Source organism: Schistocerca cancellata, chromosome 5 (assembly GCF_023864275.1).
Source record: "Schistocerca cancellata isolate TAMUIC-IGC-003103 chromosome 5, iqSchCanc2.1, whole genome shotgun sequence".
Taxonomy (NCBI): Eukaryota; Metazoa; Arthropoda; class Insecta; order Orthoptera; family Acrididae; genus Schistocerca; species Schistocerca cancellata.
The window spans coordinates 827,782,102-827,806,025 of record NC_064630.1 but is presented as its reverse complement, the minus strand read 5'-3'; the positions used below and the strand labels follow the sequence as shown (position 1 = coordinate 827,806,025).

Sequence of the window (23,924 nt, the reverse complement as noted above, 5' to 3'; positions counted from 1 at the left end):
TTTTGGAGATACATTGAACCAAAGCAACCAAGAACTTTGCTATGCATGTCTACAACATAGGAATGGAAGTCTGGACCTACAAACAAAGAACCAACAAAAAACAAAAGACCACAGTCCAATTCCCTTTGTGTCAACCGAAAAAAAAAAAAAAATAAATAAATAAATAAATAATAATAATAATAATAATAATAATAATAAAATAAAATTACAAGACATGTATGTATCGTGGAATAATAACACTGAACTTGAGCAGATCTCAAATGCTGTAAATTTCCTTGGAATCTCAATTGATTCAAAATTATCCTGGGGTAGCCATATAGAAAAAGTGGGAAGCAGTATTAGCAAAGGAATATTTGCTCTAAGGAAGCTGCGTCTTTGTCTAAATATGCCAGTACTTAAAGTGGTTTATTTTGCTTTAATACAGTCATATTTCCTATGGTACAATACTGTGGGGACATCAAAGCAAGGCAGCTAATGTCTTCAAACTACAAAAGAAGGCAATAAGACTGATATGTAGCTTGGCACCCAGAGCTCACTGTAGGCCAAGCTTTAAAAAATTACAGATTATGACCCTGCCGTCAATATTTGTACTACAGTGTGTAATGAATATTAAGGAAAACTATCAGAGTTATCAACAGTATGACATGCGACATAATTATAACACAAGAAACAAGCAGGACCTAGTTTCTTTCCAATGTAAATATAAAAAAACACAAAAGTGCTTCTTATACAAGTCCATAAAATTTTTTAATGCCATACCCCAACATATCAGGGATATTCCAATTCAACAATTCAAAAAAAAAGTAAAAGAATTTCTTCTTGAGCTCAGCATTTATGAAACCGATGAATTTTTAAGGGAGGCAAAGAATATGGTATGACTACACTTTGTGATCAGTTTTTATATGCTTCTATATATGAGTAAGTCTGTAATTGGCTAAATTTACTATGCAATATCAATTTGTACCAGAAGTTTCTCTGTTTTGTATTTGTGTGAAGGTGCCATGATTATTTGTGTAATATTTATATTGTGTAATATTTTTCTTGTTTTTGTAGTTATTTGTGTAACATTTATATTGTGTAATATTGACTTTTGTAATGCCTCAGATGATCTCTGAGGTCTCTGCAACAATAAAAATCAATCAATCAGTCAATCATTAATGGCCAAATTTGGTGTAACAACTGCCAAACTATATTAAGGAACAAAACTTGTGAAAAATTGCTATGACATTTACAAAATCCATCAGTTGGTGCTCTACGCAAAAAAATACAATAAATAAAGAAATGAGTGAAGGTCTGTTGATGACTCTTCATCCAGTATGCTGTTTCTCCCCTACCAAGAAATCCTCAGCCCAGTCACACAGTTAGTTTCATACCCCATAGACCCGTAGTTTTGTTAAGAAACGCTGCACACACTTGAGTAACTTGATCTATGGTTCTCAAGATGACATGTTGTAATTTCTTGTCAACAATCAATCACTGGTTGAAAATGACAGTAATATTCTGCGGCACAAAAAGAAATGAGGTATTCAGTTATAATAACCTTTGACCACTTACCCAGTGATATAGAGAAATTGTACTTCAAACACAAACTGAATTCATATCCTCCTACCCTATACAATGATTTCTGAGTATAAAGCAATGTGTGGATGGGAAGGGGGAGCTGAGAGACAGAAAATGTTGTAAAACATTTCTCCTTTTAGTATTAAATTTATACCTCTCTCATACATTCCTATTTTCACAGCAGTTCTGCCTCATACCTTGCAGGGCAATTACTCCTGGATGAGTGAAGATAGAAAGATATGTCTTATCTGTCGGTAGAGCATTTGCTTGTTTACGTATTTATTGTGTAACAATTATTTCTTAACGTAACGATGAGTTACTTCAAAACATGATGCCATAAGGCACTACAGAACTTTGTTTTCTTCTTGACATTTTCATCCCTAAAATCTAATATTATCTGTACAGTTGTAAGGCGAAGATGTTTAAAATCTAAACTTGTTACGTTTGCCGTCCAAACAGGACTACCTTATGTTAAATGTCTTTTTTTTCTCATTTTTCATGAGTTACGTACAATATTTTCTTGCTGGCTATAAAATGCGGGCAACAACTTCTCTACAGGAGTGGCAAATTAAATGTTACTGACAGCATTTCCGGATGTAATATGTAATGTAATAAAAATAAATGCGATATAGCTTGTATAGTAGTTGCGTCCTATATATAATATTTGGTACAAAAAAACGTGTAGAGGAATGGTAAAGGGAAGGGGGGGGGGGTTGTACACAATACGTGACCTACCGAAATGTTTTTCATTGTGAGGTCAAAGGATCAACTCAAAGGTAGAATTTGGAATCTCGTATCTTATCTATACATTTGGGACAGCAAGTAATAATATTATCGCGGCATATTCAGTAATCAATCGCAATTGTGCTACGGCCGCGTCAGGCAGAAGTTCCACGTTACAGCAGTAAGTAATCAGTCCACTTTCCTGTATTCCAGAACCACCGTAAAACTTTATTTTGCTTTCCATAGTCTATGACATATTATTTGGCCAAAGAATTTAAGGAAAGAGATAAACTACCCGGCTCTTTTATGCTCTTGTTTCGTTTTTATTGGCGATATAAAGGAAAACAGTTTTCCTTTGTGTTGTGGGCGCTTTAAAATTTTATTAATAGGGCTCCCGAAAAACGACAGGACTCCGAAATTTCAAAATGTGAACAGTTTGTCACATCCAACTACTTGCATTATTACATCGTTTGCTTGACAATCGACACAGCATCCCTTGCCCACAATGCTTGAACTACGCGTAAAGAACAATAAAGATGAAAAAAAACGCCTGCATTTTGTCTCATGTGGTTGTTAACAGCAAAGTAACGTGTAATTTGCATAGAAGTTAATTGGGCCGTGGTTGGTTTTTCCAAAAATAATAAAAACATGACATGCCACTGACGTGATTATAAAACTTTACTAAAATATGTTTATAAAGTTTTAGTAGTATCGGAATCTTTTTATTCCTCACGTGTAATTGGCCTACGTACTTATTTAATGAATAAAGGTCCGAGTCCTGAGCAACAATTTACTTGTAGGAGATATTACTACCGGGCAGTACCGGTCGTTCAAGAATTCGCGTGATGTAAAGTTTGCTGATGATTTTTTGCATAATTTTTTTTCCCTAGCCTCACAGTTGCCCAGCTTTTAAAGCGACTTGTTACTTCGCAGTATCGCGAACATAGTCGTGTATAGACTATAATATTGGTGTCTAAATATCGGAAGTTAACTGTCAATTAGGAAAACAAACTGGGAAGACTTGACAGACTGCGTCAGAGTTACAAGGTTACGATTACACAAGCATTATAATACAAGAACAAATTAGCATAAGCATGCACAATAATACAGAAAAAATAGCATAAGTATAGCATAACACTTAATAACGTTTAGAGTGAGAACTTTTTCAAACGTACATGTTCACTTGATTTCATATGTCGCTGCATTGTTTCGGGAGTCCAATTTGCTGTTTCACTGTCAAAGAACTCATTTAAACTGTAAAGTGGTTTTTGGCATAGATTTTGCGGCATCTTTCCACGAAAGGAATGATCCATCATTAGGTATGCCTTTAGTTTACAATTTTAGGAACAAACGTTTCACCTCATGTAGGCCTATGTAGAGTTTAATTAACCAATGAATTCCCCACAAACGAAGACAGGGTAATGTATGAGACTCGTTTCCATGTATTTGATTTTTTGCCACAGTTCGTTTAAGAATCGGTGTATTGCGAAGTATGTGTAACGGTGAAGAGTTTCATGATATTTAAAGATCTATATACAAGACATTCAGTTGGCTATTGTATACGATTTTGTCAAGGATGCAAGTCATTCAGTTACCAGTTTTATACAGTTTCCTCATTGCTGACTTTTGCTGAAAACATACTTTTGTTGAGTAGTACTCTATTAGGCCTTGAGACAGTTGTGCAGAAAAGTAGCATCAGAAATTGTACCTATGAAGTAATCTCTTTTGTATATGAATCAAGACAATGATACCTACATCTGTGTTCAAAAGAAGATGATATAAACATTTGAGTCAACTTATCAGTGTTCTAATTAGCCTTGCATTTTGCGTGTATTGGTATTGAGTCACATGCTTGCTGTGTTGTATGTTTTACTGGTAGATGCAGAGCTTTGTCAAGTACAGCTGGCTACACACAGTCAACACTGGCCCTCTCTCCTGACCCACAGACGGTACAATCTGTCATCCAAAAATCATGTTATTCAAGCTACAAAGTAGGACAACTACATGCTTAGTAAAACAAAATATGAATATTTTTCACTTTGTGTTAAGTGTCAGGCTGCCAAGAGTGTCACAAAGGGAAAACTGTTCTCCTATAATCCAAACATCTAAATTATTGATGATAGATTGTGAGTCACAACTTAACAGTTAGGAAATACTGTGTGAATCTTTAGTTATTTAGAGTGCTGATCATCAGAGCTACTGAAATAAAATTTCAGATAGTTGTCATAAAGTGTTATTTATTTGATTCCATCACAGAGTAAAAGATGTTTGTTTCTCTTTCAGAAAAATATTACATCTGCCCCCCCCCCCTTCCCGCCCTCTTACAGAGTTTCAGTGTTGTCAGAGGGTGACCTGTGGATGTCAGAATGCTGGAGCACAAAATATGAACATTAATAATGATCATAATGATCAGTCACAGGCAACATTCGTCCTTTCATTCATTCACACACCATGTTTTGTGAAACTGTCACTAGGAAAGTTCCCTGGAATGATTCAAGTTATACATTAAAAACAAGAAGCAGCTATTGCAGACTAGTTCCATAAATCATACTGTCAGCAAGTTAATTATGACTGCTAGGCACATAAACAAGACTGGTAGTTTGATTAGGTTTTGAATGACTCATTCACACAAATACACTATCACTGTGCAACTGCAATGTCACGGCCAGCACAGTGTAGCTAGCTGGGCAAAAGTTACTGTACACGTGTGGTGAAGTGTATATGTGCTAATTTTTCATTGATTTATACCCTGAGAAGGCTCTCTCTGTCTGACTGTTTTTGTGTTGTGAATGGTTTTCATGCTATATTATGGTGGAGTGTAACCTTCAGTTTCAACAGTCCAAGTGCTGATATATTATGAATGACTTTCCAGACCTGTTCAGTTGACAAATTAAAGTACTTTGAGTTGTAATTTAGTTTTCTAGTGTTTCACCATCCCCCTTTTTCTGATCGTCTGATAACGATGTGGTAATAAGTTTAAGCCTGGTATGATACTATTTGTGTGACCTACTATATATCAATATGAAGTAACAACAAAAATCGTAATTAATTGTAGGCAGAGTGGTGCTGAGGCATTCTTTTGCTTTGATTTTCAAAATCCGAGGACTTTAATTTTTCTATCTGATATCTGTTATGCACTTGTGCACCGGAATATGAAACTCCATTGTGAACCATTTAAAGAATGCCTACTGCAAATAAGAAGTAGTTGTATTTCTAGTATTGTGGACATGAAGTGCACTGCTCATCCTAAATTAACTTTTCTTATTAACTCCAAAGATGGTTAGTGAATATCTGTATTTACTTGAAAGTATAAGAATTTCATAGTCCGTGAAGAGGCTTCTGCCAGATTGTAAATATTGAACCTGCAAATAGCACCTGTACAGAATAACTGTGATGCCATCTAAATGGTGAATTTAAACCACTCAGTGAGTAAGTGTAAAATAACTCTCATAACAAGAGTTATTGTTATTAGAATGGCATCTCTCTCATTAGTTATTCCAGTTCACAACAAAACTATTAGCTCCCAACCTTGATCATCGCAGTGCAGATCAGTGTGTTACCACAACCTACATTCTTAAAAATAATGTAGAAGCAAAATAAATATTGTCAATTTTCTGTTCTATTTCTGTTTACACATGTATGACACCACATAACACAAAATCATTGCAGCATGAGTCAAAGTTGACATTTGGTATTGGTATTTTCAGTTTCTGTACAAATTGTAAATAGCCTCTCGCTCCCTGTATTTTACCCCTGCCACCTTTAGAATTTGAAAGAGAGTATTCCAGTCAACATTGTCAAAAGCTTTCTCTAAGTCTACAAATGCTAGAAACCTAGGTTTGCCTTTCCTTAATCTTTCTTCTAAGATAAGTCGTAAGGTCAGTATTGCCTCATGTGTTCCAACATGTCTACGGAATCCAAACTGATCTTCCCCAAGGTTGGCTTCTACCAGTTTTTCCATTCGTCTAAAGAATTCGCGTTAGTATTTTGCAGCTGTGACTTATTAAACTGATAGTTCGGTAATTTTCACATCTGTCAACACCTGCTTTCTTCGGGCAGGTGCAACCACAACGGAGGGGTATCTGTTGAGAGGCCAGACAAATGTGTGGTTCCTGAAGAGGGGCAGCAGCCTTTTCAGTAGTTGCAGGGGCAAGAGTCTGGATGATTGACTGACCTGGCCTTGCAACATTAACCAAAACGGCCTTACTGTGCTGGTACTGCGAATGGCTGAAAGCAAGGGGAAACTACGGCCGTAATTTTTCCTGAGAGCATGCAGCTTTACTGTATGGATAAATGATGATGGCGTCCTCTTGGGTAAAGCATTCCGGAGGTAAAATAGTCCCCCATTCAGATCTCCGGGTGGGAACTACTCAAGAGGACGTCGTTATCAGGAAAAAGAAAACTTGTGTTCTACGGATTGGAGTGTGGAACGTCAGATCCCTTAACCGGGCAAGTAGATTAGAGAATTTAAAAAGGGAAATGGATAGGTTAAAGTTAGGTGTAGTGGGAATTCGTGAAGTTCGGTGGCAGGAGGAACAAGACTTTTGGTCAGGTGAATACAGGGTTATAAACACAAAATCAAATAGGGGTAATGCAGGAGTAGGTTTAATAATGAATAAAAAACTACTACAAACAGCATAGTGAACACATTATTGTGGCCAAGATAGACACGAAGCCCATGTCTACTACAGTAATGCAAGTTTATATGCCAACTAGCTCTGCAGATGATGAAGAAACTGAAGAAATGTATGATGAGATAAAAGAAATTATTCAGGTAGTGAAGGGAGACGAAAATTTAATAGTCATGGGTGACTGGAATTCGAGAGTAGGAAAAGGGAGAGAAGGAAACATAGTAGGTGAATATGGATTGGGGCTAAGAAATGAGAGAGGAAGCTGCCTGACAGAGTTTTGCACAGAGCATAACTTAATCATAGCTAACACTTTGTTCATGAATCATGAAAGAAGGTTGTATACATGGAAGAATCCTGGAGATACTAGAAGGTATCAGATAGATTATATAATGGTAAGACAGAGATTTAGGAACCAGGTTTTAAATTGTAAGACATTTCCAGGGGCAGATGTGGACTCCGACCACAATCTGTTGGTTATGAACTGTAGATTAAAGCTGAAAAAACAGCAAAAAGGTGGGAATTTAAAGAGATGGGGCCTGGATAAACTGAAAGAACCAGAGGTTGTACAGAGTTTCAGGGAGAGCATAAGGGAACAATTGACAGGAATGGGGGAAAGAAGTACAGTAGAAGAAAAACAATGGGTAGCTCTGAGGATGAAGTAGTGAAGGCAGCAGAGGATCCAGTAGGTAAAAAGACGAGGGCTAGTAGAGCTCCTTGGGTAACAGAAGAAATACTGAATTTAATTGATGAAGGGAGAAAATATAAAAATGCAGGAAATGAAGCAGGCAAAAAGGAATACAGACGTCTCAAAAATGAGATCGGCAGGAAGTGCAAAATGGCTAAGCAGGGATGGCTAGAGGACAAATGTAAGGATGTAGAGGCTTATGGAAATGGAAGAGGATGTAGATGAAGATGAAATGGGAGATACGATACTGTGTGAAGAGTTTGACAGAGCACTGAAAGACCTGAGTCGAAACAAGGCCCCGGGAATAGACAACATTCCATTAGAACTACTGATGGCCTTGGGAGAGCCAGTCCTGACAAAACTCTACCATCTGGTGAGCAAGATGTATGAGACAGGAGAAATACCCTCAGACTTCAAGAAGAATATAATAATTCCAATCCCGAAGAAATCAGGTGTTGACAGATGTGTATATTACCAAACTATCAGTTTAATAAGTCACAGCTGCAAAATACTAACGTGAATTCTTTAAAGACGAATGGAAAAACTGATAGAAGCCGACCTCGGGGAACATCAGTTTGGATTCCGTAGAAATATTGGAAAACGTGAGGCAATGCTGACCTTACGACTTATCTTAGAAGAAAGATTAAGGAAAGGCAAACCTATGTTTCTGGCATTTGTAGACTTAGAGAAAGCTTTTGACAATGTTGACTGGAATACTCTCTTTCAAATTCTAAAGGTGGCAGTGGTAAAATACAGGGAGCAAGAGGCTATTTACAATTTGTACAGAAACCAGATGGCAGTTATAATAGTCGAGGGACACGAAAGGGAAGCAATGGTTGGGAAGGGAGTGAGACAGGGTTGTAGCCTCTCCCCGATATTATTCAATCTGTATATTGAGCAAGCAGTAAAGGAAACAAAAGAAATATTCAGAGTAGGTATTAAAATCCATGGAGAAGAAATAAAAACTTTGAGGTTCGCCGATGACATTGTAATTCTATCAGAGACAGCAAAGGACTTGGAAGAGCAGTCGAACGGAATGGACAGTGTCTTGAAAGGAGGATATAAGATGAACGTCAACAAAAGCAAAACGAGGATAATGGAATGTGGTCGAATTAAGTCGGGTGATGCTGAGGGAATTAGATTACGAAATGAGACACTTAAAGTAGTAAAGGAGTTTTGCTATTTGGGGGGCAAAATAACTGATGACGGTCGAAGTAGAGAAGATATAAAATGTAGACTGGCAATGGCAAGAAAAGCGTTTCTGAAGAAGAGAAATTTGTTAACATCGAGTATAGATTTAAGTGTCAGGAAGTCGTTTCTGAAAGTATTTGTGTGGAGTGTAGCCATGTATGGAAGTGAAACATGGATGATAAATAGTTTGGACAAGAAGAGAATAGAAGCTTTCGAAATGTGGAGCTACAGAAGAATGCTGAAGATTAGATGGGTAGATCACATATCTAATGAGGAGGTATTGAATAGAATTGGGGAGAAGAGGAGTATGTGGCACAACTTGACAAAAAGAAGTGACCGGTTGGTAGGACATGTTCTGAGGCATCAAGGGATCACAAATTTAGCATTGGGTGACAGCTTGGTGGATAAAAATCGTAGAGAGAGACCAAGAGATGAATACACTGAAACCACACTGCAATTAGCAGGACCAGTGCATGATGGGAGTGGTGACTGGGTGGGGGTAAGGAGTAGGCTGGAGGGGGAGGGATAATATGGTGGGGGTGGCAGACAGCGAAGTGCTTTGGGTTAGACTGAAGGCATGGGAGAGGTGTGGGGGGGGGGGGGGGGGGAAGCAATGGAAAAGGAGAGAAATAAAAAGACTGGGTGTGGTAGTGGAATGATGGCTGTGTAGCGCTGGAATGGGAATAGGGGAGGGGCTGGATGGGTGAGGGCATAGGCTGTGAAGTAGTTGTTGAAATGAAGGATATCTTGTTTGGCAGTGTGTTCAGCAGCAGGATGATCCACTTGTTTCTTGGCCACAGTTTGTCAATGGCCATTCATGTGGACAGACAGCTTGTTGGTTGTCATGCGTACATAGAATATAGCACAGTGGTTGCAGCTTAGCTTGTAGGCCACATGACTGGTTTCACAGGTAGCCCTGTCTTTGATGGGATAGGTGATGTTTGTGACCGGACTGGAGTAGGTGGTGTTAGTGGGAGGATGTATAGGACATGTCTATTATGAGGTAAGGTATTGGGAACAGGGGTTCTGTAAGGATGGATGAGTATGTTGTGTAGGTTCGGTGGATGGCGGAATGCAACTGTGGGAGGGTTGGGAAAGACAGAGTGTAGGACATTTCTCATTTCAGGGCACAATAGGAGTTAATCGAAACCATGACAGAGAATGCAATTCAGTTGCTCCAGTCCTGGGTGCTACTGATTTATGAGGGGAATGCTCCTCTTGTTTTTGGCTGGACGGTAGGACTTTGGGAGGTGGTGGGAGACTGGAAAGATAAGGCTTGGGAGCTTTGTTTTTGTACAAGGTTGCGAGGATAATTATGATCAGTGAAGGCTTCAGTGAGATGTTCGGTATATTTCGAGAGGGACTGCTTGTCACTGCGGATTCGATGACCATGGGTGGCTGGACCGTACGGAAGAGACTTCATGGTATGGAACGGCTGGCAGCTGTCGAAGTGGAGGTATTGCTGGAGGTTAGTAGGTTTGATGTGGATGGAGGTAGTGATGTAGCCATCTCTGAGGTGGAGGTCAACATCTAGGAAGGTGGCTTGTTGGGTTGAGTAGGACCTGGTGAAGCAAATGGGGGAGAAATTGTTGAGGTTCTGGATGAATGTGCATAGGGTGTCCTCACCTTCGATCCAGATGCAAAGGTGTCATCAGTTAATCTGAACCAGGTGAGGGTTTGGAATTGTAGGTTTTTAGGAAGGATTCCTCTAGATGGCCCATGAATAGGTTGGTGTAGGATGGTGCCTCGTGTGTGCCCATAGCCATACCTTGGATTTGTTTGTAGGTAATGCCTTCAAAGCAGAAGTAATTGTGTGTGAGGATATAGTTGGTCATGGCAAATAGGAAGGAGGTTGTTGGTCTGGAATCCATCGGGCATTGGGAAAGGCAGTGTTCAATAGTGGTAAGGCCATTAGCATTAGGGATGTTAGTCTACAAGGAGGTGGCATCAATAGTGATGAGCAGGGCACTGTGTGATAAAGGTACAGGAATTGTGGAGAGCTGGTGGAGGAAATGATTGGTATCTTTTATACAGGAGGGAAGGTGTTGGTCTGTGAGAGCAGAGATTCTTTCAGTGGGGACACAGTAACTGGCCACTATAGGGTGTCCTGGGTGATTAGGTTTATGGACTTTGGAAGCATGTAGAAGGTAGGAGTGCGGGGAGTGGTAGGGGTGAGCAGAGAAATGGACACTGGGGAGAGGTTCTGGGATGGGCCTAAGGATTTGAGTAATGACTGTAGATCCAGCTTGATTACTGGGATGGGGTCACTGTGGCAAGGTTTGTAGTTGGAAGTATCTGACAGCTCACATAGTCCTTCCACCAGGTAATCCTTGTGTTTCAATACAACAGTGGTGGAGCCTTTGTACGCAGGTAGGAGTATAAGGTCAGGATCAGTTTTTAGATGGTGGACTGTGGTTCTTTCTGCACAGGTGCTGCTGCTTGCAGTGTGGTTTCAGTTGCCTGAGACTGCAGTCATATGTGTGAGTTGCATTTTTGTTTATTTGTTTGTGTGTGTGTGTGTGTGTGTGTGTGTGTGTGTGTGTGTGTGTGTGTGTGTGCGTGTCTGTCTATTGTTGATGAAGGACTTAACAGCTGAAAGCTATAATTGTGAGAGTCTTTTTGTTGTGCCTACCTGCGACTCAACATCTCCGCTTTATGGTGAGTAGCAACTTTCCTTTTCATATTGTTACATTCTATCCTGGATTTTCCATTGTTTGAAATATTGATTTAAGTGTTTGGACAGTTTTTCTGAATGTATTTGTCAAAAGTGTGCCCTTGTATCTAAGTGGAATGTGGATGATAAACTGTTTGGAGAAGAAGAGAGTAGGAGATTTTTAAAATGTGATGCTATAGCAAAATGCTGCTGATTGAGTGGGCAGATCATGTAACTAATGAGGAGGTAGTGAATCTGATAGAGGCGAAAAATAATGTATGGTAAAATTTGACTAAGATATGGGATCACTTGTGAGGAATTGAGGAATCATCAGTTTGGTGATGGAGAGAAGTTCATGAGTCAATATTTACTGCGGGCACCATGACATCTAAGCCAGCCTCACATATGAAACTGAAACTCCTTCCAACCTGTGAACATTCCCCTCTGTTTCCATTCCACAGCCTACTAACTGTTTTACTGTGTTTTCTGTTTAACTTTTTGCACCATAATCGAATCCTGGCTGCTTCTTTTATGGTAGAATCCCAGTATTTAGCCACATTCTCCTCAAATAGTATTCTGTGGACATTCTCTAGAGTTCTGCAATGGTCGACTTGTTCAATCATCTCTGTCTTATACAGTGTTTGTCTGTAATGCAGCTCTCTGTGACAATGCAGATGGTTTGTCTTGCTAAACATAATCTCTGAGGATGATCTTGGGAATACCTATCGAAAGCTCAACAACCTTATCTCAATTGATGTAGATTGAAAACTGAGAACATTGTATTCATTTATGGCACAACAAAGCATTACTAGGACACTTAGAGATTTGCTGTGATCCAATTTCAAGGTCATTCCGTTATTCTCCTGATTGGATATGTTTGGGATTTTTATTGGCAAACTTGCCATCAGGAAATGTCACAGTTTCTGAAAAGCCCTCCAATGACATGGATAGATCATTCATGTATGCCATGAACAGGAAACAGATCTAGATATTAAACCTTGCAGAACATATTTTATGTTCCCCCACTGCACTTTAGTCCTATTTCTGTTGTATAATTTGTTAATGTGACTTGTTTTCTGCTGTTAAGACATGACTCTATTCTTGAATGGAAAATGCCTTTGGATGTATATGCTATTCAGAAATTCTGGAATTCACAAGACTTGTCTTAACTCATCATCACTGGTGTCAGCCAACGTGATTTCCAGGAAGAAGCTGCGGACTTTTGGATTTTGAATAAGATGTTATAAACTGGTGGTAATTTGGATTTCTAACATTGTGTGGGCATTTGAAATTCCCTGCTAAAGTCTGTCACAGCTGATAATAAAAGTAGAGAAGACGTTAAGTTTATGTGACAATTGGACAAATTCAGTTCTTGTTAGTAGGAGCTAAGGAATAATGCTCTTTGAGATATACAGCAAAAATTTAATTTCCTTCCAACCAAAAATGCTAGATTTCTATAACTGCTGTATAATTTTGGATGAAGTACTCTCAAAAGCTTTTGTGTTGAAAAATATTCAAAGATCTGAGATAATTTCTTTGAGTTATCTGTAACACATTCATTAACAAAGTATTGATACTTGTAGTGTACTGCTACACTGAAGTTCCCGAGATATATTACAACTTATTAAATTAGAGTTTTGAAACATATGATGCATTGTTTTAAGTATGAGGGTGTAAAAAAAAAAAGAAAACACATGCATTTGCACAAGCTAGCATACCTCATGCATACACAACCACTCCTCTGGCCACTGCAGTCACATTGCAACGGTGGCTTGTCGAGCAGAAGCAGCAGTCTGGAATGGGGTGGGGAAGGGAGTGGGATAGCAGAGTATGGAGGGGGGGGGGGGGCGCGAGGAGTCGGCGCTGCCTGATGGTGTGTGCAGGGACTAGATGGTGGGCAGAGAAGGCTGCAGGGCAGAGGGCCAGGAGGCTGTGGGGGGTGAGGGAAACGGAGCAGAAAAGGAGAGCAGCAGAGAGGGGAAAAATAATGGTGGCATTGGCAGAGATCAGAGCACAGTGGAGGTGGGGGTGATTAATTGAGAAGAGGTGATAGGTCGGAGGGGGTGGAAACTATTGGGAGTGGGGTGTGGGGATAGTAGGTTACCTTAGGTTGAGGCTGGGATGTTTTCGGAAGCGGAGAATGTGTCACAAGGATAGCTCCTAACTGTGCAGTTAAGAGAAGCTGGTGATGGAGGCGAGGATCCAGATGGCCCAGATTGTGAAGCACCCACTGAAATCAAACCTGCATGTTGTGCCACAGGACAGTCCACTTTGTCCTTGGCTACAGTTTGGCGTGCGTACTCATCCTGGTAGACATGTGGTTGGTAGTCATGCCAATATAAAAATATATGCAGTGATTGCAGCAGATCTGATATATGACATGGCTGCTTTTACAGGTGACCTGTCTGTGTCACATACAAGCTCTGCTATGATCAGGGCATAGCTTTTTGTGTCAGTGTGACTACGAGCCAGCTGTCTCCTAGCATGAATGGCCACCACCAAACTGTGGCCACAAGCAAAGTGGACCATTTCAGTGGCTGCGTCATAACCTGGGCCATCCGGATCTTCCCCTCCAGCACCAGATTTTCTGAACAGTGCAAATGGGAGTTATCCTTACAACAGATTCTTTGCTCCCAAAATTATCCCAGCCTCAACCTGTGTTAATGTACTGCTATATCACCTCCTCCAAATTAACAGTCCCCACCTTCAGTGTGCTCCGCTCTCTGCCAAGACAACTGGTCTTTTCCCCTCTCCTTTTCTACTCCCCATTCCCCCCCCCCCCCCCCCCCCAACACCCCAACCTCAGCCTGCGCGCTCCTCCCCCTAAAGCCTCCCAATGCTGCACCTGACAGTGTGTTATCTGGCCATCATCTAGTCCCTGCATGCTCTTGTCAGGCAGTGCTGACTGCCCACAGTACACTGCTATCCCTTTCCCTTCTCCGCACCATTCCAGATCACTGCTTCTGATTGACATGACACCATTTCATTCTGCCCACAGTGGTCAGAAAAAGCAGTCTTATATGTGTGAGGTGTTCTTGCTTTTGTGAATATGTGTGTGTGTTTTCTTTTCTCAAGAACACATTGGCTGAAAGCTAAGTGTGTAACAGTCTTGTACATTTGGGCGTCTGCAGCTCAATGTGTCGTCTTTACGGTGCTAGAAATTTATCCTTTTCTTAATGTTGTTAATAATGGCCATTGAGTTTGTCCTGTTATATAATGATGGTTACTTTTTGGTGACATGCTGGTCTGTAGTGTAACCCAACGGCCTAGGTTAGGTTGGAATGTGACAGTTGGCAAAAGCAATTAATATGATATCCAAAGAATAACTATAAATCTTGCGATGGTGTAAAACGAAACAATGGAAAATCCAGGATGGAATAATGACATTATTATGAAAATGATTGATTGCTATTCACCATATAGCAGAATTGTTGAGTCACAGAAAGACACAACAAAAAGACTGTCGGAAAGTTATCTTTTGGCCAACAAGGCCTTTCTCAGTAGTAGACAACATACACACATGTTCACACTCACGCAAATGTAACTCACACATACATGTCCACTAGTCTCTCGCAAATTCAAAGCCGATGTGTTTGAGGTGCTTCATACCAGGACAGTACTGTAAAATGAAAATAATTCTTTGTGAGTGGTAAGCAGTGTTTCAAAATATAATAGTATAATAAATGGACTTCACACAAGCAAAGGAGTTAGGAAGTTGTTTAGCATACTGATATTTGGATATGAATAGGTTGCATCATTTGTATCCATCTTGCAGAATGGGATAGCAGCTCACAATAGTGCCGTCTCTAATGACCTCGTTGTCGACGGGACGTTAAACACTAACCACCACCACCACCACCACGATAGTGGAGATACTGAAGGGAGGTTTTCAATGTGTGCAGTGGTCACTGTATATCTGTTGGTGTGGTAGTGGTAAATGTTCCAGGAGATAGCTAGTTATACAGTGAGGTACAAATTAAACAGGTTTTAAAGATTTTCTTTCTGTTCTGAAGGTATGATAAGTGTGTGTATTTACACAGGCTCAGATTTTGAGGATGTCATCGATGTGACATATTTCATACAAAAGTTGCATATTCTTGGTATATACTGTAAACATTTGTAATGAGCTAGGAATTATTGTTGTTGATAGCACTCATTTATCAGGACTCTATTTCTGCATTTCTCACCAATCGTGAGCACGCAGTCTAAAAGTTGTATGGATTTTCAGTAACTTCTTGAGACAGATACATTTCCTGAGATCCTTTTCACTTTGGAACCTCTTAACTAATATTCTTCCTTACTAGTTTAGTATTCAATTAACTTTCACTCAGCTTTGCCTACTTTTTGACATGTGGGAAGGGCTAAATATGACTTCATAACCTGTAAAATTTTAGGGAAATGAGTACTGCTATTGTCTTTAAAATATGTCTTGTGGAATGGTAGCCAATATTTTAACAATTATGAATGCAAACATTTCTCAACATATGGATTAATTGCAAGGAAGTTTATCTAGATATTTCATATTCATGAAGCATCCCAGTGTCCAGCGGTGTACAGGAAGATCAGCATCACACATTTGTTTACCTACTTTCACTGTGATGACAGTGGTCTTTCAGGGTAGTAATTGAGTTATGCTACCTCAAAAATCAACAAGGTCTTATTACAAATCAATGAACTGAAATTTCTTGTGTAGGCCCATTTGTGTCATCTTTGGGTTTTATTTTGTTAACATTCAGTTCATTCATTTACAATTTCTTGACTTTTGTTTATTATATTTGCAGCATCTTGCTTTTGTGAAATTTATCTTGCACCAAAGTGTGTTCGACTGGCAGTTCACCAGATAATCAAAAATGAATGATGGTGTGGGCAAATAATAATGTTACTCTGTTAGCACAGTCCTTTCTGTTGTTCTTAGCTTTTTCAGAGTTGTGGTATTATTCAGTCTCCGTATGTGGTGTAGACTTGTAGAATATTATAAACCGTGTAAAATAAGTGAGAGTGGGACAAACAAAGTTTTGTTCTGATTATTTCAGGATCCAAAATAGGTTAGAGGTGAAAATGGCAACAGATCTACTGCCTGACTTCCCACCAGGTCCTCTTGATTGTTATCGTAAAGGATCTTCTTTCAATTGGAAGTCTATGAAGATGCTTTTAGAAGATCCAGAGATTTTGAAATATAAGGTACAATAATTTACCCAATATAGCATTCAGAAATATGAGTATGTGATTTGATATGTTTGCATACTTACTTGTTGCTTTTGACTTATGTAAGAACAGATGAAAATATGGAATCTCTTTGAGGAAGATCAAGAATTTCAGCATGCTAATACAACATTAAGTCTGGATGAGCAGCGGCGTGTGGCCATAAGAAGACTGTATCGTTTAAGACAACTTTACAAAATAACTCCAGAGGAGATAATGGAAGACACTCGTAAGGTAAGGCAATTACAGCACTAATTTTGTTTCTGGATTAACTTCCTTTCTGGCTAAACAGTTAACTTACGGTGTGTGAATGTCGACACTACATTTTTGGTACATGGGGCAAATATCAGAGCAATTGCATTTCTGATTCAGTGAATTTTGTCAGATACTTATCTGCTCATAATATGTGGCCCCTAAGGTAGTTAATAGTCTGTTTGTCATGCTGACCGAATGTCAAAAACTGCATCCAGATGTGATGTCTCATTGAGTGACATTATACTGAGTGCACTATCCGAAAATTACCTCGAGCAATTAAACAGAGAACCGACTCGTGGAGATAACATCTTGGACCTACTGATAACAAACAGACCCGAACTTTTTGACTCTGTAAGCGCAGAACAGGGAATCGGTGATCATAAGGCCGCTGCAGCATCCCTGAATATGGAAGTTAATAGGAATATAAAAAAAGGGAGGAAGGTTTATCTGTTTAGCAAGAGTAATAGAAGGCAGATTTCAGGCTACCTAACAGATCAAAACGAAAATTTCTGTTCCGACACTGACAATGTTGAGTGTTTATGGAAAAAGTTCAAGGCAATCGTAAAATGCGTTTTAGACAGGTGTGTGCCGAGTAAAACTGTGGGGGACGGGAAAAACCCACCGTGGTACAACAACAAAGTTAGGAAATTACTGCGAAAGCAAAGAGAGCTTCACTCTAAATTTAAACGCAGCCAAAACCTCTCAGACAAACAGAAGCTAAACGATGTCAAAGTTAGCGTAAGGAGGGCTATGCGTGAAGCGTTTAGTGAATTCGAAAGTAAAATACTAGGTACCGACTTGACAGAAAATCCTAGGAAGTTCTGGTCTTACGTTAAATCAGTAAGTGGCTCGAAACAGCATGTCCAGACACTCCGGGATGATGATGGCATTGAAACAGAGGATGACAAGCGTAAAGCTGAAATACTAAACACCTTTTTCCAAAGCTGTTTCACAGAGGAAGACCGCACTGCAGTTCCTTCTCTAAATCCTCGCACAATCGAAAAAATGGCTGACATCGAAATAAGTGTCCAAGGAATAGAAAAGCAACTGAAATCACTCAACAGAGGAAAGTCCACTGGACCTGACGGGATACCAATTCGATTCTACACAGAGTATGCGAAAGAACTTGCCCCCCTTCTAACAGCCGTGTACCGCAAGTCTCTAGAGGAACGGAAGGTTCCAAATGATTGGAAAAGAGCACAGGTAGTCCCAGTCTTCAAGAAGGGTCATCGAGCAGATGGGCAAAACTATAGACCTATATCTCTGACGTCGATCTGTTGTAGAATTTTAGAACATGTTTTTTGCTCGAGTATCGTGTCGTTTTTGGAAACTCAGAATCTACTATGTAGGAATCAACATGGATTCCGGAAACAGCGATCGTGTGAGACCCAACTCGCTCTATTTGTTCATGAGACCCAGAAAATATTAGATACAGGCTCCCAGGTAGATGCTATTTTTCTTGACTTCTGGAAGGCGTTCGATACAGTTCCGCACTGTCGCCTGATAAACAAAGTAAGAGCCTACGGAATATCAGACCAGCTGTGTGGCTGGATTGAAGAGTTTTTAGCAAACAGAACACAGCATGTTGTTCTCAACTGAGAGACGTCTACAGACGTTAAAGTAACCTCTGGCGTGCCACAGGGGAGTGTTATGGGACCATTGCTTTTCACAATATATATAAATGACCTAGTAGATAGTGTCGGAAGTTCCATGCGGCTTTTCGCGGATGATGCCGTAGTATACAGAGAAGTTGCAGCATTAGAAAATTGTAGCGAAATGCAGGAAGATCTGCAGTGGATAGGCACTTGGTGCAGGGAGTGGCAACTGACCCTTAACATAGACAAATGTAATGTATTGAGAATACATAGAAAGAAGGATCCTTTATTGTATGATTATATGATAGCGGAACAAACACTGGTAGCAGTTACTTCTCTAAAATATCTGGGAGTATGCGTGCGGAACGATTTGAAGTGGAATGATCATATAAAATTAATTGTTGGTAAGGCGGGTACCAGGGTGAGATTCATTGGGAGAGTCCTTAGAAAATGTAGTCCATCAACAAAGGAGGTGGCTTACAAAACACTCGTTCGACCTATACTTGAGTATTGCTCATCAGTGTGGGATCCGTACCAGATCGGGTTGACGGAAGAGATAGAGAAGATCCAAAGAAGAGCGTCGCGTTTCGTCACAGGGTTATTTGGTAACCGTGATAGCTTTACGGAGATGTTTAACAAACTCCAGTGGCAGACTCTGCAAGAGAGGCGCTCTGCATCGCGGTGTAGCTTGCTCGCCAGGTTTCGAGTGGGGGCGTTTCTGGATGAGGTATCGAATATATTGCTTCCCCCTACTTATACCTCCCGAGGAGATCACGAATGTAAAATTAGAGAGATTAGAGCGCGCACAGAGGCTTTCAGACAGTCGTTCTTCCCGCGAACCATACGCGACTGGAACAGGAAAGGGAGGTAATGACAGTGGCACGTAAAGTGCCCTCCGCCACACACCCTTGGGTGGCTTGCTGAGTATAAATGTAGATGTAGATGTAGATGTAATTAAACTCTCAGTCACAGAATACCTGTTTATTATCAAAACATGTTGTTGCGACTGTGACATACACTCAAAACTGTTTCACTGTGATGTGCACCCAGAGTATAAGGAAAATGTACCATATCGTACTATACTTTACTTCCAGTTAATCATTGAATCTATTTTTATTTACTTCTGCAAATCTCTTATGTTATCAATCACTTTTCAGATGAAGCCGCCATGTTATAGTGTTGTTGACCATGGTTAGCTTTTCCATACTGAGACACTGCTTTCAGCTAGCCCCTGGTGGTTTTTATGCCAGATCTCATTAATTATTTTTATGCCTTGGTCTTTATAAAAATGATCTCATTGTTTAATAACAAGCCAAAAATGATATTCAGTGGACGTTAACCATTTTATATTGTACTTGTTTTGCAAAATATTTTATAATATTGGTTGTTTTATTTTTATTTTAGCCTTATGCAATGGTCTCCTCCCTATTTCAATACGAGCCATCACTTGCTGTGAAATCAGGGCTAACATTTGACATGTTCACCAACACAATTCGGGCCATGGGTACTGCAAGGCATTATGACTTCATTGAAGATTGTGAAGCAGCAAAGGCATGTATGCTTTTTAAATGTAACTATAAAATATAAATCAAGACACCTGTGGACAAGTTTGCATTGAGGAGGTAGTGCTTAAAAGCACACAGTATAGTCTTGTATCTCCTGTTAAGAGCCAAAGAGATACCAGGAAATGTTTGGCCATGTAGAGATAAGAAAAGAATTGTACTGGGATTGCAAATTGGCTTGCTCTCTTGTGACATTCACAGAAATGATTTTTATTTTCACTGGCGTAAGCTTCACACTCACAAAGAGAATAAGAACAAGTTATAAGTAGTGCACGGGTTTTGACTGTAGGAAGGGAGTTTTATGGATATTTGTGTTATATGTGTACAGCAAGCCGCATATTATTTAAATTTCTGAACTCTGATAAATATTTAAACTGGTATATGACATATAAATTACTCAATTTTAAATATTTATATATGCGTCATACACTTCACCGTGACATCTTTTGACAGAAATTGTGTTTGTGAAAATTATCAGTAGTTATGTAGGGTGGCACAGTTAACTTGGACACTGAATTAATTTAAGCATCTCTTGTGGAAGATCACTGGTCTTCCAATCTCTCTGGGAGTGGTCAGCAAGGAGCAGCTCTCTATGCATATGATCAGGCCACTGCCTTTACTTGAACATACATCTTCAATATTTTCATTGTCTTCTCGAAATGATTTCAGTCTTTTAACTTCTTCTTATTGTCTTGCTTTAGATGTTAGGCATTTGTACACACAAAATGGATAAGCTTAGCTACACGTAAATACTGAAATTGTGTCAAAAGAAAAATTTACTCAAGAAAACTATCACATCACAAGTAGGCAGAATGGCTGTACTAACCTTTAGGAGGCCAAATTTTAAGTACTGTCGATAGATATAAATAAAAGTAGAAAAACGTAATTTTTGGAACTGTTAGTTCATTTCTCAGGGAGCCGAGAGGGATAGATTTAGGACGGTTAGAAAGTAGCACCAAACCACTCAGAACCCAGGGCGAGAGGACTCCAGCTGCTCAAATAACAAGATGCAGCAAAAGCAAGGTGGAGGGTGTCGAAGAGAATATATAATCATAGCTGCTATACTACAGTTTCAGTCTAGTGATGATGATTACACAGTGAAACGTAAAGCTGTATTAGGAGGAAGAAAAATGAGAAGTGAAATGAATATTGTAATTAACAATAGTGGGAAAGCAGAATAAGAGGTAGGGAAGATACTGATAGAGAAAGTGAGAGAGGTGGAAACAGAGATAAAAAGGTAAAAAAAGTAGAGAAAATATTTATGTGAATAATAATCTTTTCATTTCACTGTCTCTGTCTTTCTTTACATCCATCTCCTTTTCCTCTTTCCACTTTATTCTTAACTGCACTATTTTACTTCTCATATCTCTTCCTGTTAATCAAACAGTGGAAAATCTAGGATGGTGTGTAAGAACATTATGAAAAGGCTATTTGCTGCTCACCATGTAGTGGAGATGCTGAGTTGCAGATAGGCACAATGAAAAGACTGTCAGAAAGTGAGCTTTTGGCCAATGAGGCCTTTGTCGAAAATAGACAACATACACAGATACACTCACGCAAACACAACTCACACATGCATGGCCACAATCTCTGGCAGCTGATGTGTTTGTTTTGTCTGTTTTTGACAAATGCCTTGTTGGCCAAAAGTTCACTTTCTGACAGTCTTTTTATTGAATCCATCTGCGACTCAGCATCTCTGCCTCCTCTTAATGTTACTTGTCACTCTGTCACATCATCTGTGGATTGTAGCTGCAAAGTACTATCTTTGACTTCCTCCTCTCTACAGTGCTTCTTTGTATCTCCTTATCCTCACATCTGGTGAGTCACTCTCAGCTTCTGAGTGATCTGGTGTTTCCTTTATGTATTACAGAAACATTGTGGTGGATGTTCCCGTATTTGTAAGGTTCTGTGCCTGACAGAGCAGTAATGAAAATGAAAATTGAGAAAAAAAATAATTTATCCTGGAATAATGAATATAATTATCATTATTTACTCTTTTGAATATGCAATAAATTTTTGTTATTTTCTATTTGGTAATGAGTATAATAAGCAGCAGCAAAAAGTCAATTTTTTATATTTTTATGAGAAATTTGCTTATTAAACAGGGCACAGTTGTTTGATGAACTTTAGAATAACGAAAAATATTGTGTACTTGGCGTTTATTAAGTTCACCAGTAAAACTACATGTTGTTGTTTTTCTTTTGACAAGATTGGAGGCTGTTTTGCTCTTACTGAAATCTCACATGGGACGAACACAAAGGAAATGAAGCTAACAGCCACATATGATCCACAAACCCAAGAGTTTGAGCTTCATACTCCTGATTTTGAAGCTGCAAAGTGTTGGGTGGGTTGCCTAGGTAAGTTGTTAGCTTTTCAAAATATGTGATTCGTGACAACACAATAACCTAATGGACTGTAAACCCACATAGTGATTGAAGTAGGAACTACCAAAAGACCGGTAGTAACATGAAGCAGTTTATGGGAAGTATGAAGTTTTCAGAGCTGAAAACCCTTTCTCTGGAGGACAAAATACAAAAGGAAATATTGTAGAAATATCTAAGGAAAAGTTTACTCTTCAGTCTGGAACCGCGCGACCGCTACGGTTGCACGTCCGAACCCTGCCTCGGGCATGGATGTGTGTGATGTCCTTAGGTTAGTTAGGTTTAAGTAGGTCTAAGTTCTAGGGGACTGATGACCTCAGATGTTAAGTCTCATAGTGCTCAGAGCCATTTGAACCATTTGAAAAGTTTGCTGTCACAAACACAAACAACTGTTTGCCGCAAAGCTTGGCAAAAAAAGGCAAAGTTAGGGGATTAGAATGAACACAAACATACATTTATAGTGAGTGCCAGCTAACATCAGTTGATTTCATATGCTTCAACTATTGGTTTGTATAAATACAATGTTTACTAGTGTAGCATCAATCAATAAAACTTACTATTTTCCTCTTCTTCTTCTTTTAGTACAATATTTTAAATGGTTATATGTGACTATATTATTCCATATCTAACAAACTTAGTTATTCAATTCTTCTATTTACTATTAATACCATCAGAGGCCCACACACAAAAATGGTAATGTGAAACTGTGACTGTGGGACAAGTTCAACACCAATATTACAAAATATGCTACTCGATGCTCTGTAGCTAACTTCACTGGGTGCTTTTCTGCCTCTGCCAACCACCCATCTCATTTATGTTCTAAGAATGTTGCTCTGTTTCTGTGCTGTGATATTCAATTCCTTATTTATGTTTTATGTATTTTACTTCTTATAGGATTTTCTGTTGCCTTCATTCCACATATCCACTCCCAGTGGCATATAAAACAGAGCTTGTATAGACAGATTTTACGACCGGGGATTTTGTGTAAATGAAAATCGCGAAGTAAGGAAAGACACTAGATGTATAATACATCTGACAACAATAGCCAAAGCTTGTCATGGGAGGCTGTATTGGGAGATGTGAAAAGCATTTTGGTGAATGTAGGCTTCATTCCACACTATGATATAAAACACATCCTTCTCAGGGAAAATTTGCAATGGACTCCATTTCATAATGGTATTGTATATTCAGATGCCTGCCTGCTTTTCTTGCTGCCTCTCTTCGTCATTCAGTTTTAATCTGCTTTCAAACCTGTAATACAATGTTGTTTAATGGATAGTAAAACAGTATTATGAAAAGGGTAGTTGTTATTCACCATGTAGTGGAGATGCTGAGTCACAGAAATACACAATAAAAAGTGTGTTGAAAAGTTAGCCTTCTCCATTGTTAGATAATAGAACAGTTACAATGCATCAGAAGGCAATTTGGTAATTATTTTAAAAAGAACTGCAGGACAACAAAAATGTGTAGATGTGACAGAGTTTTG

General features: G+C 39.3%; 1 protein-coding gene across 4 annotated transcripts in view; it reads left to right on the top strand.

Moving 5' to 3' along the window:
* The first annotated feature begins 2,324 nt into the window (after positions 1–2,324).
* LOC126187730 (peroxisomal acyl-coenzyme A oxidase 3-like) overlaps positions 2,325–23,924 on the top strand; it is a 135,610-nt gene continuing 114,010 nt past the window's right edge. The window contains exons 1-5 of one of the 4 annotated variants that reach the window (XM_049928980.1): positions 2,325–2,464; positions 16,477–16,624; positions 16,721–16,879; positions 19,900–20,046; positions 22,267–22,414. In XM_049928980.1, the coding sequence (XP_049784937.1) occupies positions 16,502–16,624; positions 16,721–16,879; positions 19,900–20,046; positions 22,267–22,414 (577 nt within the window). In that variant the 5' untranslated portion in view covers positions 2,325–2,464; positions 16,477–16,501. The other 3 variants (XM_049928978.1, XM_049928979.1, XM_049928977.1) reach the window with 3 other exon arrangements.